The sequence below is a fragment of the Perognathus longimembris genome, chromosome 5 (genome assembly GCF_023159225.1).
Source record: "Perognathus longimembris pacificus isolate PPM17 chromosome 5, ASM2315922v1, whole genome shotgun sequence".
Taxonomy (NCBI): Eukaryota; Metazoa; Chordata; class Mammalia; order Rodentia; family Heteromyidae; genus Perognathus; species Perognathus longimembris.
Window position 1 is genome coordinate 46,747,869 of NC_063165.1, and position 19,014 is coordinate 46,766,882.

At 42.9% G+C, this 19,014-nt stretch overlaps 1 protein-coding gene across 1 annotated transcript in view; it reads right to left on the reverse strand.

Moving 5' to 3' along the window:
- Positions 1–7,350: 7,350 nt before the first annotated feature.
- The window catches only part of Fstl1 (follistatin like 1), a 49,457-nt gene continuing 37,793 nt past the window's right edge, over positions 7,351–19,014 (reverse strand). The window contains exons 7-11 of the mRNA XM_048346713.1: positions 17,947–18,065; positions 16,514–16,626; positions 16,078–16,188; positions 13,563–13,639; positions 7,351–10,080 (exon numbers count right to left, since the gene is read on the reverse strand). Coding sequence (XP_048202670.1) covers positions 10,036–10,080; positions 13,563–13,639; positions 16,078–16,188; positions 16,514–16,626; positions 17,947–18,065 — 465 coding nt within the window. The 3' untranslated portion in view covers positions 7,351–10,035. The remainder of the gene's footprint in view (positions 10,081–13,562; positions 13,640–16,077; positions 16,189–16,513; positions 16,627–17,946; positions 18,066–19,014) is intronic.

Below are 19,014 nucleotides of genomic sequence, written 5' to 3' on the forward strand. Positions count from 1 at the left end.
TCAGGCTTTTCACATGTCAAATTCTGAGTAAAATTCAGAATGAATGTTTGGAAGCCTGGTAAGACTTCTTGGTGTCTATTTCATTGGTTATGTTTCAGTGATGGATGACTGGTTGGGGAGTTCAGAACAAAGGAAGTTTACAATTTCTCAAAGCTAGATGTGTGTGTGTGTGTGTGTGTGTGTGTGTGTAAAATGGTGCTACACATGAGCACTTTGGTGATACACAGGAGAGTCTGAGAAACAGACATCTTACTAAAATTATTATGCATAAAGATGTTTGTTAAAGTCTTTTCTGGGCATTACTGGAAAAAGGCTATAGAATCTTGAAAATTCACAGAAGGTGAGACTAACATCTAAGCTTTTCTGATTTGCTCGTTTGACTCTATGATCTTTCTTATTATCAATCACCTTATGAATCTTTCTTACCTCTATGCTTTTTGTTACTAGATGCTCCTTGGCTATCTTAACACCCCAGGTAATAGTACTAGAAGGTAGGGCCTTAGGGAGGGAATTGGACTTTAGCACTTAGATCTCATAAAAGGAGTTAGTGCAAACATAAAAGAAGCTCAAAAGAAGTCCCTGCGCCTCCCACCCTGTAAGGACACAACAAGAACTGCCATCTATGAAGCAGAAAGGAAGCTCTTGCTGCACATTATATTTGTCAGCACTCTGGTGCCTTTTTGTTATGTATTGGCCACCTAAATGATGTTTTAATATAGCAGCACAAATGGATGAAGACATCTTTCTTTGTTTTTCTTTGGGTATCTGAGGTAGCAATATCTTTTCTGGTGGTGACTTACAGACACCTTCCCCAGGGAGCCAGAAAAAAGGCACTACAGGGAGAACGTGCAGTTTTATAGATCTAATGTCAAATGTCATATTCTTCCTCCCTTCTTTTCTTTTTTCTTCCCTCCTTATCTCCTTCCTTCCCTCCTCCTTCCTTCTTCCCTCCCTCCCTCCCCTCTCCCTCTCTATATCCTTCTCCTTCCCTTCCTCCCTCCCTCCTCCCTCTCTCCCTCTCTCTCTCTTTCTCTTTCCCTCCCTCCCTCCCTCCCTCCCTCCCTCCCTCCCCCCTCCCTCCCTCCTTTCTTCCCTTCCTCCCTTCATCCCTTCCTCCCTCCCTTCCTCCCTTCCTCCCTTCCTCCCTCCCTTCCTCCCTTCCTCCCTTCCTCCCTTCCTCCCTCCCTTCCTCCCTTCCTCCCTTCATCCCTTCCTCCCTCCCTTCCTCCCTTCCTCCCTTCATCCCTTCCTCCCTCCCTTCCTCCCTTCCTCCCTTCCTTCCTTCCTTTCATGCTGGTCTGGGGGCTTGAACTCTAGGCCTGAATGCTGCCCTTGAGCTTTTGTGCTCAAGTCTAGCATTCTACCACTTGAGCCACAGCTCTACTAATAGCTTATTTTGGTAGTTAATTGGAGGTAAGAGTCTCATAGACTTTCCTACCCAGGCTGGCTTTGAACCGTGATCCTCAGATTTCAGCCTCTTGAATATCAGCTGACATTACAGGTATGAGCCACTGGCTTCTAGCTTGATGTCTACATTCTTTTTTTTTTTGCCAGTCCCAGGGCTTGAACTCAGGACCTAGGCACTGTCCCCGAGCTTCTTTGGTTTAAGGCTAGCACTCTACCACTTGAGCCACAGCACCACTTCTGGCTTTTTCTTTGTATGTGGTAGTGAAGAATTGAACCCAGGGCTTCATACATACTAGGCAAGCACTCTACCACTCAGCCATGTTCCCAGACTTTATTCTTTTTTTTAAATAAGTTATTATTATTATAAAGGTGATGTACAGAGGGGTTACAGTTACATAAGTCAGGCAAAGAGTAAATTTCTTTTTTCCTCAAGGGCTGTGTATTGTCCCTGAGCTCCTTTGCTCAAGGCTAGCACTATACCACTTTGAGCCACAACTCTACTTCCTGATTTCTTGTGCTTAATTGGAGATAGGGGTCCCATGGACTTTCTTGCCCCAACTGTCTTTGAACCACGATGCTCAGATCTCAGCCTCCTGAGTAGCTAGGATTATAGGTATGGGCTACCGGCTCCCAGCAAGAGTACATTTCTTTTTAGATAGTGTCACCCCTTCCGTCATTCTCTCACAGTTTTTCCCTCCCATTCTCATCCACAAGTTATATAGTTCACTTTCAACATAGTGTCCAGTGAGTACCACTGCTGCATCTATTCACCCTTCATCCCTCTTCTTCTGTGCCCGATCTTTTTCACAGGGTCATTGTGAGATTATAAATGGGAGAAAATAATGCTACTTGATATATAGCACTTTTGGGGCTGGGAATATGGCCTAGTGGCAAGAGTGCTTGCCTCATATACATGAAGCCCTGGGTTTGATTCCCCAGCACCACATATATAAAAAACGGCCAGATGTGGTGCTGTGGCTCAAGAGGTAGAGTGCTAGCCTTGAGCAAAAAGAAGCCAGGGACAGTGCTCAGGCCCTGAGTCCAAGGCGAAGGACTGGCAAAAAAAAAAAAAAAAGTATTGATATATAGCACTTTCTTATCATGGCCCTGGGGTTTGAACTCAGTGCCTTGTGCTTGTTGGACAGGTGCTCTACTACCTGAGCCACACCCACAACCCTTACATAGCACTTTCTACGAGCCACAAATGATTTAAAATGAACATACATTAGCCCATTTAATCCTCAAAGAAAGAGAGAAAAGGATGATGTGGTAAGTACTATTATTGTGCCATTTAAAAATGGAAATGAAGATACAGAGAGGCTAAGTAACTTCCAGAAGAACAACAGATAGGAGCAGAGCCAGGATTTAAAACTAGGAAGTATGGTTCATTGTATAGTCTCTCAATATAGTGTCACTCACAGATAAGAACAAGGTCCTGACTTAGGTCATGTAGGATGATATTGAAATGTTGAATTAAAAAAGACTGCCATTTATGAAAGGCAACAACTATACAAACATAATAAGAAATGATTGGCTACCAAGTTTTTCTTTCTTTCTTTTTTCCCTCTGATCTCAGGGCCTGAGTGCTGTCCCTGCTCAAGGGTAGTGCTCTAGCACTTGAGCCACAGCTCCACTTCTCAGTTTTTGTTTTTGGGTGTTTTTTTTTTTGTAGTTTATTGGAAATAAAAGTCCCATGGACCTTTTTTACTGGGCTGGCTTTGAATCATGATTCTCAGAATTCAGCTTCCTGAGTGGCTAGGATTATAGATGATAACCACCAGCATCCAGTGGCTACCAGCTTTGACTGACTATGAGGACAGAATTTTGAAGCAAACAGATTTTGTTTTGAGTTGTCCTAGTTCCTTGAAAAATGATCAAATCTCCTATCAGGTATTTAAAACTCATCTAATCATTAGGTGGGCATAGTCTTTTCTTTTATGGGCAAAAGTTTCTTTTCAAACATATTTCTCTTGACAATTTCATATACATTGCTTGGCTTAAATATTTTTTGTTATTTCATTCATAATCCCTCCCTCCCTCCCTCCCTTCCTTCCTTCCTTCCTTCCTTCCTTCCTTCCTTCCTTCCTTCCTTCCTTCCTTCCTTCCTTCCTTCCTTCTTCTGTCTTTCCTCTCTCTTCCTTCCTCTTTTCTCTCTCCTTTCTTCTTTTCTCTTTCCTTCCTTCCTCCCTTTTTTCTCCCTCCTTTCTCTCCCTTCTTTCTTTTTTTTTCCTTCTCTTTCTCTTCTTCCCTCTCGCAATGTGTTCTTTTCACAGGTCTTCACCATTGCCAAGTTTCTTATCAACTTAGGCATTCCAGGAATAACCATCAGGGTACATTTCCTCTTCCTTCCTCCTAGCCTGTTTGCTTTTTTTTTTTTTTTTAAGCAAAGTTGTGATCTGTGTCTCCATTCCATAGGTGGAGGCTGGTTCCTTGTCAGTTTTTTTTTTTTTTTTTTTTTTTTTTTTTGGCCAGTCCTGGGCCTTGGACTCAGGGCCTGAGCACTATCCCTGGCTTCTTCCCGCTCAAGGCTAGCACTCTGCCACTTGAGCCACAGCGCCGCTTCTGGCCGTTTTCTGTATATGTGGTGCTGGGGAATCGAACCTAGGGCCTCGTGTATCCGAGGCAGGCACTCTTGCCACTAGGCTATATCCCCAGCCCAACCTTGTCAGTTTTGACTTCCCAATAGGACCTAGTGTGATTTTGTCTCCACATGCAACGCTCTCATAGGCAAATCTGACCCACTGTGTTGCTTTTCTGTGTATACTTTTTGTTGACGAGGATGCAGGAAAAAAAAAAAGCACAACACATCCAGAGTTTCTCAAAAGGATTTCCTTCCCAGCCCTTAGAAGGCTGAGGCAGGAGATCTGTGATTTCAATGGCAATCAGGACATATACTGAGACCCTGTCTTAAAGAGGGAGAGATAGGTGTCTTTTTCTGTTAGGCCCACATGTCATAACTACATATTTTTTTTCATTTGTTGCATCCTTTCTAGGCTATCTCATACCTACATAGGAACGTTGTATCCTCCTGTCTAGTCCTCAGGTTAGGCCTCTCACCCCAGATCTCTTTTGGAATGTTCCTAACTGCTCACAAGATACCTTCATTTGATGATCTCAAGGTCACTCATGTTCAGCCTATGTAAAGCTGAAATTACTGTCTTCCACTTCTCCCCCCCCCACCCCCGCACCAACCCCGGCCCCGCAAAGTAGCTTCTCTCATTCTCTTCTCAATCTCAGAAGACAGCACTGCTATCTACCAGGTTTTCTAAGTCACAACTTTGTGTTTGTTCCTACAACTAGTCAAGAGTCAGCTCTTGTTATGACCACTTCCTTAACCTCTGTTAACCCCAAGGCCATGATCAAATCACCTCAAGTCATCTCCTGATTCCTGAAATAGTCTCCTGACTTTCTGTGGGGACTTGCCCCTTCCTGTGTTGCACTTGATATAAAGCTTTTCTTAACTGAATCTGATTGTGCCTTTTTCCTGCCATTAAACTTGCATTATCTCTCATTGTCCTCAGATACAATCTGTACAAATATCATGTGTAACATCATTAATCTATGTAACAAGGCCAACAATGACTTGTTCTTCAGCAGTCAATATAGACAGCACCTTTATATGTTTATATCATTTAATGATATAGCAGTGTTGGGAGGTATTATTGTTATCTTCATTCTGTACGAAGGCATAGCCTCTACTACCAAAACAAAGGTTAACACTTTGCATTTTATGTCAGGCATTATACATTTTTTCTATTTTTTTAATTTCATTTAACTCTCACAACAACCCTATGAAATGCAATTGCCCATCTCCATTTTACAGATGAGGAAACATAATTACAGAAGAGAATCTAATTTGTCCAGTAGGATATAATAGTAACTAAGTAACAAAGTGAGATTCAGACTCAGGTCTGAACTGGCCTGAATCTTTATATGTCTACTTCTGAATTGACTTTGGGTAAATGCTATTTGTTCAGATTTAGTCTTTGAGAGTATTTTACTATGTACCCCAGACTGGCCTCAGACATGAGATCTTCCTATCTCTGCTTTTGTGTACTGGGATTTCAGGGGTGAAGCTATGTCCAGCCTCAGATTTTAATTTAGAAAATTCTTATGTGACTTCATAGTACTGACTGTGTTTTTATAACAATGTGTGCTATCTCTTATCTAATCACATGACCTGTTTCCCTGAGAAAAGGGACTGGATTTAATTAAATTTGTAATCATAGTTCCTTTCCCACAGGACCCCCTGACGAGGACCCCCAAAAGTGGGTCCAATTCAGTAATGTATATTGTAATGAGTAGTGCCAAGTCAGGCCTCACTGAGAAGGTTGGGAAGACTTGGAGCTGAAGGAGTCACATAGGTGATGTCTATATAGTGGAAAACCAATGCAGGAGTGTTTGGCATGGCCAATGTGAAGGTGCACACAGGTGGGATAAGACCATAAAGGAACCACTTTGGCTTTTGCTCTGAATGAGATAAAGATCTTTTTGAAAAGTACTGGAGTGGATAGGAGGTGTTTGTCCATGTGCACCTGTGCCAGTCATTCCCGAAACTCCTTTGGAATCATCATGACACTTTGGTGCATTCAATTGCCCATAGATAGATTTTATCAAGATCAAAGTACACAATGAGCAAAACTGAGGGTTGTGTGGAAGACCTTCGATTTTTTTGTGTGTGCTGGTCCTAGGATTTGAACTCAGGGCCTGGCTACTTGAGCTTTTGTACTCAAGGCTAACACTCTCCACTTGAACCACAGCTCTATTTCTAGCTTTTTGGTGGTTAATTGGAGGTAAGAGTATCATGGACTTTTCTGCCTAGACTACTTCAAACTGGTCTTCCGATCTCAGCCTCTTGACTGACTAGGATTATAGGCGTGAGCCACTGGCGCCTAGCAAAGACCTTTAAATACCATTTAAATTTCTAAGAAGGAAATATAGAACATACATTATTCACAGGTGAAGCTTGGAAGACCCAAGCAAATGGAGGGCTTTTAAGATTTGGGATAATTCCCCACATCCAACCAAAGTGAATCAAGATTTCTATGTGTATGACTGAAATTTAAAAAGTTTAAGTCACCAGGTACAGGTGGCTCAGGCCTGTAATCCTAGCTACTCAGAAGGCTGAGATCTGAGTATCTTGTTTCGAAGCCAGTCCAGTCAGGGAAGTCTGTGAGACTCTTATTTCTGATTAAACACCCAAACTAGGAAATGGAGTTGTGGTTCAAGAGCTAGAGCACAATCTTTAAGCAAAGATGTTCAGAGACAGCACCCAAGCCTTGAGTTCAAGCTCCAGGACTAGCACCAGAAACAACAACAACAAAATTAAGCCTTATTTGTCTACATTTTATCCATTCATTTTTCTAGGATTTCAACTCAAACATTATACACTCTCTAGATTGGTGCTTCTACCAGTTGTGTGAAGCCTGTAGCCCTGTTTTCCACTGTATTTCCTTCTGTGTTTAACTTCACCTCTTCCCAACATATCCCACAAGTCAGTTTGAAACCTAATACCCAAATGCAGCCAACAGTCTTAGGAGGTGGGGCCTTTGAAAGATGACTAGGTTCTAAGCGCCCTACCATCATGAGTGGAAATAGTGCCTCTTAAAAGGTCCAGTGGCGCTTGTCCATCACTTTTGCCATTTGAGTATATAGCAAGAAGATGCCATCTTTGAAGCAGAGAGCAGGCCCTCAGAAGACACTAACTCTGTTGTTGCCTTGGTTTTGGACTTCCCAGACTCCAAGCTGTGAGTGGTAAGTTGTTTATAAATAACCCAGTCTCGGCATGTGCCACCAGCACCTGGCTCCAAGATTTCTTTAGGAGAAACTCTTTAGCCCACTTTAAGGCTCCTGAAACTCAAATTCATTTTTATGCTATAAATGGTTAAATGTGTTCACAATTTTATTTGGCTTTCATTGGGGGAGGGAGGAAAACAATGAAAGTATGATTTTATTTTCTTTATTTATCAATAGTAACAAAAAATCAGGAATTACAAAAACAAGTTAAATGCAATGTGGAAGCATACTAAATACAAATACATGTTCACAAACACACAGGCAATAGAAACCTGCTCAAATTGTTTCCTGAAGTTTGCCTATTTAAATCATAGGTATAAAGGAAAAGACATTCAGATTGGTTCACATGGGCTTATTAGCCGGTGGAGGAGCCCTGTTTTCCAAACACAGTGGTGGAATCTAGAGTCATGGCTTGTGGAAAGGTTTTCCATGGATGCTGGATCTTCACAGATAGTGTAGTGTTTATAAACCCACACATATAGAGAAAGCCCAGGAAACTTGCAGTCTAAGCCTTACATGTATATAGAGAAAGCCCAGGAAACTTGCAGTCTAAGCCTTACATGTTCTTAGAGGGCAAAAGGAAGTAAACCTGATTTAATTCTGTTTGTTGGCATCATGCAAAGCTCTATGCAAGATTCCTCAAACTAAGGCTATTTATTAGCAGCTTTCCATGAATGGTCCTCACATTACATGACCCTACGGAGCAGATGACAGCTGCTCTATTTACAGGGAAGCAGCTACACTAGAGGAAATGGAGTTTTGCTCTTGGCAATTTAAGGTGGAAAGGTGGGGGTAGTGACTGTTCTAAATGGGACTGGTGAGGAGACAATGGCTTTTTGCCTTCAACAGACTAGTATTCCTGCCTTTTCCCACCAGGTCCAAGAACTGGCAAAACTTCTTTTGATTAAGGCATGCTTCTGTGGGTTCTCCAAGGCACTTGGACAGGGATCAGCATTCCCACTGCACAAGTGGTGTTCAGAGTTTTTAAATGAGATATTCATAAAAGCTCCAAATTCTAAATGAAGCGGAATGTTCTCTTTTCAAATGGGAACAAGAAAAACTATTTAGAAGGAATTCTACCCCCCCCCCAACATTTTCTCACAGTTGCTTGTGAAGTATCACCTAAATAATTTTCCTCTGAGGCTCTGTCATCTGATGTTTGCAAGTGTTCTGCAGAAAAATCTTCAAAATGTTTCTATTTGTGTGATGCCAAATGCCTATGAAACATGGTCATGAAGGGGCTTTAAAATTAAGAGGTTAAAAGCCACAGGGCTGACTGCAAAAAAACAATTTCTCCCCAAGAAGGTTTAGATTCAATTTCCACTTCTCACTCCTGTTATCCGAAATGTCCTTTTGTCCTCATCTCTACAGAGCTTTTACTGAGAGATGCAGTTTGAAGACACGTTGGGGGGCGTTCTTCCTACTCTTCCCAGAAAAGCCTAACCTCCCCACACAACCTGCAAGGGTCATTCACACCAAGTCAAACTTGGTCACCTTGCCTTTGACTGGCTGGTTCTTCGTGGTTTCATTCATCCTGAGAAGGCGCAGGAAAAAAAAATCACAGGGATCTATCTCCCTCTGGACCAATGACTAGAACGACAATATTTATCATTTATCACATCGGAAGATGACTGCATTCTTACTAGCTTACTGAGGAAACTGAGTCCCAGAACTAGGAGAAGACAGGGTCAAAGTCACTGGGCTACTTAGTGGTAGATCCATAAGCATGTTAATAGGCCAGGAGCTCTTAAGCCTCTTCTATCTTTTGGCATGTTGACTGACCTGAAATTCTCATAATAAATGAAAACAACAATAACAACAAATAAGCAAACTTTTGAATCTTGAAAGCCTTATGTGATGTTTCTTCTTCCCCTGGCCTCCCTCTGAGGCACCCCCACCCCGCCCCGTCCCTCTTGGCACACAATTGACCTGCTGGAAGCCAGGCAAATGTGCCAACTCTGGGATACACTCAATCTAGTATGTGACAGGGTGGAGGCATCTGGGTTATACGGGTCCTTGCACCAGTTACAACGCCAAATGCCTTCTACCTCTGAAATGATAATGACTACTGAAAAAATAATTACAAAAGCTTAATATCTAGTCAAGAAAATAAAATATTAGCAAACAACAATATAGTGATACTTGAAGTATGAAGTCAGCTTGCCAAACTGGAAAAAAAAAAAAAAGAAGTGTTTTACAGAGAAATAGCACCTTTGGTAAAGAGTATTTGAAATATTTGGTTAGGTCTCTTAGTGGCTCAGAGGGAGTACATGTTTGCATCATTGGGGCACAGGTCCCCCCCCAAACTCCATCCAAGTCTGAGAGATATGGTAACTAGCAGGAGGGCTGGGTATCTAGAGGCTGGAGTTGGGAGGATGGGAGAAGCAGAGACACTAGATGTCTGTCATGGGAACAGCAGTGATGGCAGGTGCTAACATGTGTTTGGCCACCAAGCTTCCTGCCATTCTATAGGACAGCCCACCAGTCCTCTTGGACCTGGGATGTTCTTCCTGCAGCCTGCTCACAGCTGCCAGCCTTCAGATCTGAGTCTGCTCCTCTCCCCACCCCATGTGTTTCCTTACTGACCTCCAGCCCCGGGACATTGCTTAGTTTCTCTTAAATCATTCCCAGAAACAAGGCTCTGGCCCTTCCTTTCCAAACCAACCACCCCCCACCCCATTTCCTTTATGGCAAAACAAATAAAACGAGGAAATTCATTGCTATGGAAGCAAATACTGGTGATGTGATTGTGGCAGACACTGGTGAGGACTGGACTCGGCACTGTGCAAGAGAAGGCGCCGGGCTCCAGATGCTGCGCCCATATGCCTTTTCTTAGGTCTCTTTGGTGCTCATCCTCTTGGTCTTTTCAGCTGTTTCCTTTGAAATGCAAAAGAAAGAGATCACCAACAGGTATATAACACAGACACAGGTTCATACTGAATGCTCGGTTCTGTTTGCTTGTTAGGCTCACCCTAGGAAGCTGAATGACTCAAGGACATGTCTTGTTCATGACAAGGCCAGGTTGGAGCTGTTTACTGAATTATCAGCTGACCCCATCTGAACTCTTTTAAAACTAGTGGGATGGAAATTATCTCCATTTTGAGTCTAAATAAAAAGCACTAAAGGAAAATGTTAAAAGATGTCTGGAAACAGCGCCGCTGGTGTAGTGGTATCATGCAAAAGATGTCTAGGGCCTGGGAATATGGCCTAGTGGCAAGAGTGCTTGCCTCCTATACATGAAGGCCTGGGTTTGATTCCTCAGCACCACATATATAGAAAATGGCCAGAAGTGGTGCTGTGGCTCAAGTGGTAGAGTGCTAGCCTTGAGCAAAAAAGAAGCCAGGGACAGTGCTCAGGCCCTGAGTTCAAGGCCCAGAACTGGCGGGGAAAAAAAAAAAAGATATTCTGGCAACAAGTTTGAAAGCCAGGCAGAAAGGCTCACTGCTGTAGTACTGGCTACTTGAGAGGCAGAGAGATTGGTTCAAGACTTCCTCAACACATAAAGAGCTAGGGCTGGATCTAAGTCCAAGTTGGCCCAAGCATAAATGTGAGACCTTATTTGAAAAATACTTGAAAGCAACAGGGTAGGAAGTATGACTCAAGAGATATGAGTGCCTGCCTAGCAAGTACAAGGGCTAAAATTCAAGGCCTGAATTCAAACTCAGTATTAGAAAGCTCAGAAAAAGAGAAAAGAGAAACAGGTTCCAGAGACTTTTCTATATCTGTCTTTAACTACAATATGAGGGTGATACAGTGCTAGCTCTTATAACAGTGTTAGACACACTCTTCCAAAGAAGACTTACAAATGGCCAATAAGTACACAAGAAGCTGGTCAGCATCATTAGTCATGTAAATAACATGCAAATAAAGCCCAATGAGATGTGTTTTTTTTGGGCCAGTCCTGGGCCTTGGACTCAGTGCCTGAGCACTGTCCCTGGCTTCTTCCTGCTCAAGGCTAGCACTCTGCCACCTGAGCCACAGCGCCCCTTCTGGCCGTTTTCCATATATGTGGTGCTGGGGAATGGAACAGAGAGCTTCATGTGTAGGAGGCAAGCACTCTTGCCACTAGGCCATATTCCCAGCCAACATGAGATGTTTTTTTAAAGTAGTCATCATAGCGGGGTACTGGTGGCTTATACCTGTAATCCTAGCTAATCATCAGCCTGAGATCTGAGGATCAAAGTCCAAAACCAGCCTAAGCAGAAAACGGTGACTCTTATCTCCAATTTAACAGCCAAAAGCCAGAAGTGGAGGTGTGTGGCTCAGGAGGTAGAGGGCCAACCTTGGGTGAAAAAGCTAAGAGAGAGCACAAGGCCCTGAATTCAAGCCTCAATACTGGCACAAGAATAAAGTAATAAGATAAAATAAATATCACAAGTATTGGCAAGAATGGGAAGACACTGGAATGCTGTTGATGAGACTATGCCATGGTGTGCCATTCAGGAAAATTATTCAGCAGTTCCTCAAAAGTTAAACGCAGGACTCGGCAATTCCACTCCTAGGTAGGTAAGGGAATTGCAAATAAATGTCCACACCAAACCTTTTACAATCATGTTCCTGCCAGCCTTTTTATCGGAGCCAAAAAATCGAAACAACATATATACTCAGGAAATGGATACCCAAACTGTCCCATAAATGAAATGTTATTCAGCTATAAGGAAGAATGAAGTATTAATTCATTCTGGTAGCAGGAACATTACGCTAAGTGCAACAAGTCAGAGAGTCAAGTATGATTTAATTTATAGGATATTTCTAGAAAAGGCAGGGCCATTGTGCTAGGAGGTCCATTAGTCATTTGCTAGGACAGAGGGATAAGAAGAATGGGGAGTGACTTCTAATTGGCATGGAGATTCTTTCTGGAATGCCACAAATGTTCTAGAATTAAGATAGTGGGGATGGTTTACAATCTTAGGGAAATAGTAAAGCCACTAAATCGCATACTTTAAAAGGGTGAATTTTATGACATACGAATCATATTTCAAGTTGCAAAAAATAAAATAGGAAACTCGTGACAACAGTGGTTAGATGCATCAGACATGATGTTTCATCCCCAGCCACTGTGTTTTGGTGAACGCTGGCATGGCTTCTTACTGCGAGCACCCTCTCTCTGCTTAAGGCCTGATTTTGGAGCTAACTTTGCCATTGGCCACACATGCTGGGGGACAGCACTGGCAGGGTCATTTCTTGGTGGCAGATCATGGTTGCTGGGAGATTTTATAGAGATTTCTCTGCTCTCTCCCACCTTGGGCCCAGGAAATCTGTCCTCAAGAGTTTCTCAACAGGACTAAGTCCCCTGTTTCTATGGTAGCTAATGAATGCACGCTCTTCGTTTCTTCTTTCCTGTATCCCATTAAACTCCCTTTATTGAGTCCCTGTCTCATGAGGGAACTCCTGCAAGTCAGAGAAACTTAAACATGTTAAATCACTCCTACTATCTGCAACTGTGGGGGAGTGATTCGAATAATTGTGACTTCTCTACCCCAATGAAAAGAATTCTAAGAAGTTGTTTTTAGTTTTCCCTTGTATGAGGTTGAACTCATTGAGCATGTAAGGCCGGTAAAATTGGGAAAAGCAAAAGATTAGAAGCTTCTGCATCTACTAAAACTTCCAACATGAGATTTCTATTCAATGAGTGATCATAATGATAAAATACCAGGTGCTAGGCTGAGTGTGAGGGTATAAGGATAAGGACATTGTAGCTTTTCCTTTTATGGAGTACATGATCTTTGGATATAGGCACTGGTCACAGTAGGAAATTCTAATAGTGGCTGATTTGAATTTAGGCAGCCAGCCACTCATCAAATTGGAACCTGCAAATGCTGGGGCCTGCTAGGTTGTGTGAAGATCCATCCAGGAAGTATGTACATCATGGGCTTTAATTTTACCATGAAAAAATGTTACCTTGCTTTGGAAATGTGGTGGGTTAAAAATTAGATATGCAAAATGAATGCAATAAAATGATATTAATTTTTTTGTCTTTGATGTATTTAAAAATAAATGACCTTTGGGGCTGGGGATATAGCCTAGTGGCAAGAGTGCCTGCCTCGGATACACGAGGCCCTAGGTTCGATTCCCCAGCACCACATATACAGAAAACGGCCAGAAGTGGCGCTGTGGCTCAAGTGGCAGAGTGCTAGCCTTGAGCGGGAAGAAGCCAGGGACAGTGCTCAGGCCCTGAGTCCAAGGCCCAGGACTGGCCAAAAAAATAAAAAATAAATGACCCAATGTGGTCAATAAAAAAAAGAAAGTACCTATTGTGTTTTAATCAAAGTGTGTCTCGGGGGCACTAGGCAATGTCTGAGTGGTGTAGGTCCTGATGTCTGAGGAACACCTCAGTCAGCCCAGTGGCTTCCACTCACCTGGTGTTTTTGGTGCTCCTGTACGTATCTGGTCATCCCCTCTTCTGCCTGAGTCTGGGCTCCCTTCTGATTTTTTCCTGCAGGAAAGAAAAAAAAAACCAAAGCTCAGAGTGGTAGTGGTAAAGGATCCACCATGATCAACCTCATAGGTTGTCAATTCATCTCTCATTTAATTTGTGGAAGGAGTGGTGAATCACTCCCATTTCTTTCTGTGTGAAGATCTACCCAGTCACACTCTGGCATTGGTTCCTAGCGTCTCCTTCAAGCTTATTCTCCAGGTAATTATGTATGCTTAAGTAGGCTCAGCACATCCATGCTACAGGCTGGCCCTGCAGACCAAGCTATGCTGAGAATCTGGATGCTGGTTCAGGAAATTCCTCAGGGGTGGTGATTTTTAATCATTCACAACCCTGCCCCCACCATGTCCCAAAATATATTTAAATATATATTTCTCCGTGGGAGAGTACTTGCCTAACATGTGTCAGCATTCAGTCTTTGGCACAGCTAAACAATAAATGAACAAATACAAATATAAATTTGCCTAGCTTTTACTTTCAGGTATTCTGACTTTATTCATATGAAGTGGGGCCTGGAAACCAGTTGTGGTTTGTTCTTAAAGGCTTCTTTAGGTGATTCTATATGGTTAGGGTTGATAATTACTGCATCCCTAATGTTTCCCAGACTTCCACAGTATTAGCAACAAGAACTACACAGGTTCTCAGGCTGTTCTTTTTTATTTTTTTGGCCAGTCCTAGGCCGTGAACTCAGGGCCTGAGCACTGTCCCTGGCTTCTTTTTGTTCAAGGCTAGCACTCTGCCACTTGAGCCACAGCGCCACTTCTGGCCATTTTCTGTATATGTGGTGCTGAGGAATCGAACCCAGGGCCTCATGTATATGAGGCAAGCACTCTTGCCACTAGGCCATATTCCCAGCCACTCAGGCTGTTCTTTTTGCACATTCCATTTCAGTAGATTTGGGACAGTGCCCAGGAATCTTGTTTATCAGACACAAGTTAATCATTAGAACACATTGGACCACGGCATCAACCTAGCCCTTAGAGCAATTTCTCTTCACCTTGTTGTCTTCTGTCTGCACTGTCTCCATGTTCTACTTGTCTGTCCCTTGGGGATTTGTGATCTAAGGCTGGAATGTTCACTTTCAGACAGTAGCGTGAAAAACGCCTCTACAATCTCCTCTTACATTGATGCCCGATGTACCAAGATGTGCCGAGGCCTGTGGAATGCCACCCTCTGCATTGCTCTTTGTAGCCATCCCACAGAGCGCTATGAATGTGGGACTTGAGCTTGTCTGGAAGGGAGGACCCACAGTCCAAAGCTATGTGACTGTGGAAATGGGCAATGTCTTATGGAGGTGATAATTGAAATTGTTTAATATATGCAGTGCAACTTACTGTCTAGATGATCACTTGTTCTAGTTCTATAAATCAGCTGCACACTGACCCCTACACATTTTAGAGACAGAAGGCTACCTAAACAAAGCCAGAGCTGGAGCAGTTAGGTGTATGGAAAGGAATTTAAAGAAGACACAAAGAAGATTCCTAGGGAAGGCTAGCTGGGCCACTGGCTTCTGTAGCTACAATGTGTGTGGGTCTGGCTAGCCCAGCTTCCTTGTTTTTGTATGTCTTAGCTTTTTTTTGCTAATGATTGGTGCTCTACCACTTGAGTCATAGCTCCACTTCTGGCTTTTTAGTGGTTACTAGAGATTAGAGTCTCAAGGACTTTCCTGTGTGGGCTGGCTTTGAACTGTGATCTTTAGATCTCAGCCTCTGGCATGAGCTAGCAGCACCCAGCAGGCCAGCTTGGTCATTACTTCTAGTAATGACTACAAATTTCTAATCTAATTTTCCTGCTTTTCTACCCATTCTTAGAGTTAAATGAGCTTCTTTGCTCTTCCATACTGAAACTTGGTCCCATGGTTGGGGTTGATTCTTCACAAAGTACTGGCTGCCATTTATACTGCTGGCGCTCTTGAGCTCGTTAGAACCTCTTCGGGTGCACTGACCTCCACTTTCTAGTCACTGTCCTATCAGAGCTTCCTGAACATAATTCCAAGTACCAGACTACTTTTCCATGCCCAGTTAACATCTTAACATATAACTTTACCTCACTTGGCATAATTTTGGGGTCTGATTCCAAGCTTAACTAATGTGACTTCCCATGCCAGACCAGGCTTCAACACCCTTCTCTGTCTTGCCTCCAGTCTGAATAGTTGTTGGCTCTTTGTTTGAACGTGGCTTTGATGTATTTTCCTATTGATCTCTGGCATCACTGTAGCCTAGGCTCCAAAAGAACCCTAGTGATTCCAACATACCTTGCAGCCCAAGCTCTCTCTGACATCTGGATTTGACTACCATGCCATCTTTCAATGATCTCTTTTTTTTTTTTTTTTTTTAGGGTTGCTCCCAGATACCCTCCCTTCCTCATCATCCCTAATCTTCTCCCATTCCATTCCCCCACACAGCTCTCTCTCTCTTCCTGTCTGATGCCCAGCTCACCGTCACAGGTCATGGCAGTGCAGACCCAGTTTCCACACGCACAGACACAGCGGTTACAATCCACCTCGGTCTCAGCTCCATCTGCGTATGTTTCATCCTCCAGGGCGCACTCTGTTGGACCAGAAATAGGGACAGCGGTTTCGTGGTGAGGGTGAAACAGGGTAGGGTGTCTTTGCTACAGTCTGCACACCTACCCATTTTCCCTCATAAGGTCTGCCTGTTCCTCAGAGGTACCATGTCTGAGCAAATGTCTCCAGCAACATAAACAAATTAAGATCTTACCCTCACCATGGAAATGATAGGCTGAGGCTATCATAGAATTGTGGAAGAAGATTTTTTGTGTGTGTGCTAGTTCTAGAGAGTTTGACAATCCTTTCTATCTTGGCCTCCAAAGATCTCTATTCCCAGCAACTCTCAAGTTGTAGGTTAGGCTTACTCTTCTCAGGAGGGTTGAAAGATGGGTTAAGGCACTTGAGGAACTCTTGGAAGCTGAGTTTCCAGTCAGCATTTTCATCAGACAGTTCAATGAGAGCATCGACACAGAGTCCTCTGAAACAAAGCACCGATTAGAGTAGTCAGCAAGCCCTCAGCTTCCCTCCCAAGAAAGCAAGCCCATCAGCTTCTTGTACACCTGGAGATCTTGGGGGTGGGGCGCCAAAAAGATGAAGGCTTCATTGAAAAACCTGTTCTCCACACTGGCCAGTCACAACCAGTCTTCATCCTGTCTCTTGTAAACATCCGACTTCACTTTATTAAACTGGATGTCAGATTACTCAAGCTGTTTAAACATTCCCCACAAGACGTCTAAAGTTGGATGAATAGTCTTGTCCACCTTGATTGACAGATGTTTTTACTACCTTTATATCTTCCACCAGCAACTGCGTTTCTTTATAATATGACTCTCAAGTCAATCAAATCAGAAAACTCAAAATAGAAGAGATATGATAGATGACATAAGAAAAGAATATAGAATCTGAAAGAATACACAATCATCATTATCAACACTCTGGAAAGAAACATTTTCAGAAAAGTGTTTTGAACCTTAGCTCCTTTACCACCCTGTTGGCTGCGATTTGAGTCATGGCTCAATCACTTACTGCTAAATGATTTTGAGGTACTTATTTAACATTTCAAAGCCCATTCTCTCTCATGTAAAGACAGGGCAGAAATTTTTCATTTCCTGGGATGTCATGAGGGCCAAATACTGTATTGAAACTGCAAAGCATTATCTAATTTCAGGTTACCAAAATAGGAAGGATTGGCAGACCCTAGGTCATGGCCTGTTGTTATGAAAACCCCTTCCAGAGCAGTGCTTTTTAAACAAGTTCTTTTTAAACAAGGAGTGCCTGTCCGATTTTTAATTCTTATTGATATTTACTGAAATCACACAGAAGCTTCTTAGTAGTACATTTTTTTTCCACCATATTTATTCTTGGATAACAGAAGAAAAGGAGAAGGACATATATTTCTAACAAATAGAGTGATCTATTAACTGATTAACTTCAAAATCAGTACTGCAGTGATTTTAGACCTATAATGAGTATGACATTAGTGCAATTTTTTTCAGAAAATTAACCAATGCAATATTACTCTTTGCTCTCAGAAACAACTTTGCTGGGATGAGACCTTCATCATTTAAGATACTGATATTTCATATTGTGTTCTGGCTGAATACAGCCACTATTTGGTCAGATATCAGTGCTGTTTGATGTTTCAGTTTATAACATGAACAGAACAAAACAGAATTCCTACTTTTCTTTGTACTTCATATGGGCACTGGTGGCTCTTTAGCAAAAGGAGAAGGGGCTCCAATCCCAGCCTCCCCCAAAGCTCCTTCCCCTGGGAACCCCTACGAAGCCCAGCCCTCACCTGAGCAGCTTGTTGCTATCTTGGTCAGCATAGGTGGTGATATTGATGGCAGTTTCGTTCTGCTCCACAAATTTCAGAAATTCGCTGGAGTCCAGGCGAGAGTCACCATTATCAAAGTTCTAGAAAGGGCATGAAAAGATGCATCAGGAAAGTTTGTAGAATCCCAGTTCCATCCCAGCCCCTTTTAGCCTGACCTTCTGAGCTTGTCTTGTTCTTAACACACTTCAGCCCTGCCCTGGAACAATTCAATGGTTTAGAAACAGTTGGATTTCTCTTTTTCTGAAACCCTGGTGTCCAGAGGTATTGCCGGAGTCTAGGAAGAGAGTTGTGCTGTTTGTCACCAGGAGCAAGCTTTCTTGGTTGGGAGAATGCACTAGAGGAAAGTTACTTTCCCCAGTGGCTGTGTGGTTTTTGTGCTGGGAGTCTACACAGTGGTACAGTGGGCAGATGTGACAGGGGGAAAGATGGCTCAGGAACTTGGGAATCAATCTTATAGCAGGTGACAGAAATGCCCTAGGCAGGTGCCACCAAAGGGCTGCTGCGAATGGTTGCTAGGTCCCAAGAGGCCCCATGGTAAGAGTGTCTTGGTCCCCCAGCTCCATGCTATAATCGCACTCACTGCTCACAACAGGCCTTGCAAATACTACTTACTTGGCTTTGGAAAAACCATTTTCTTTATTTACATTTTTGCTCTTGTCCAACTCTCCTGCTCAACAAAGTGATGTGTTTTTCTGTAGCATAGGGACTACCCTTGCCGTGAAGCTTCTGTCATATTGGAGTGGTTTAAGACACAAAGCAGGGTGAGAAGGACCCAGATTTCTCATTCAGTGTGATCTCAAAAGCTGGGAATATGGGGGTAGGTGGAGTTGTACATACCTTTAATCCAAGCTACTCAAAAGGCAGAGATTAGAAGGGAGTGTAGGCCAAAGCCAGTCTAGGAAAAGGGTTAATAAAATCTCATCTCAACCAATAAACTGGATGTGGTGGTATATATCTATAATAGCAGCTACATAGGAGGTATAGAGAAGAAGATTGTGGTCTGAAGCCACTCCTAAGCTACTAAAACAT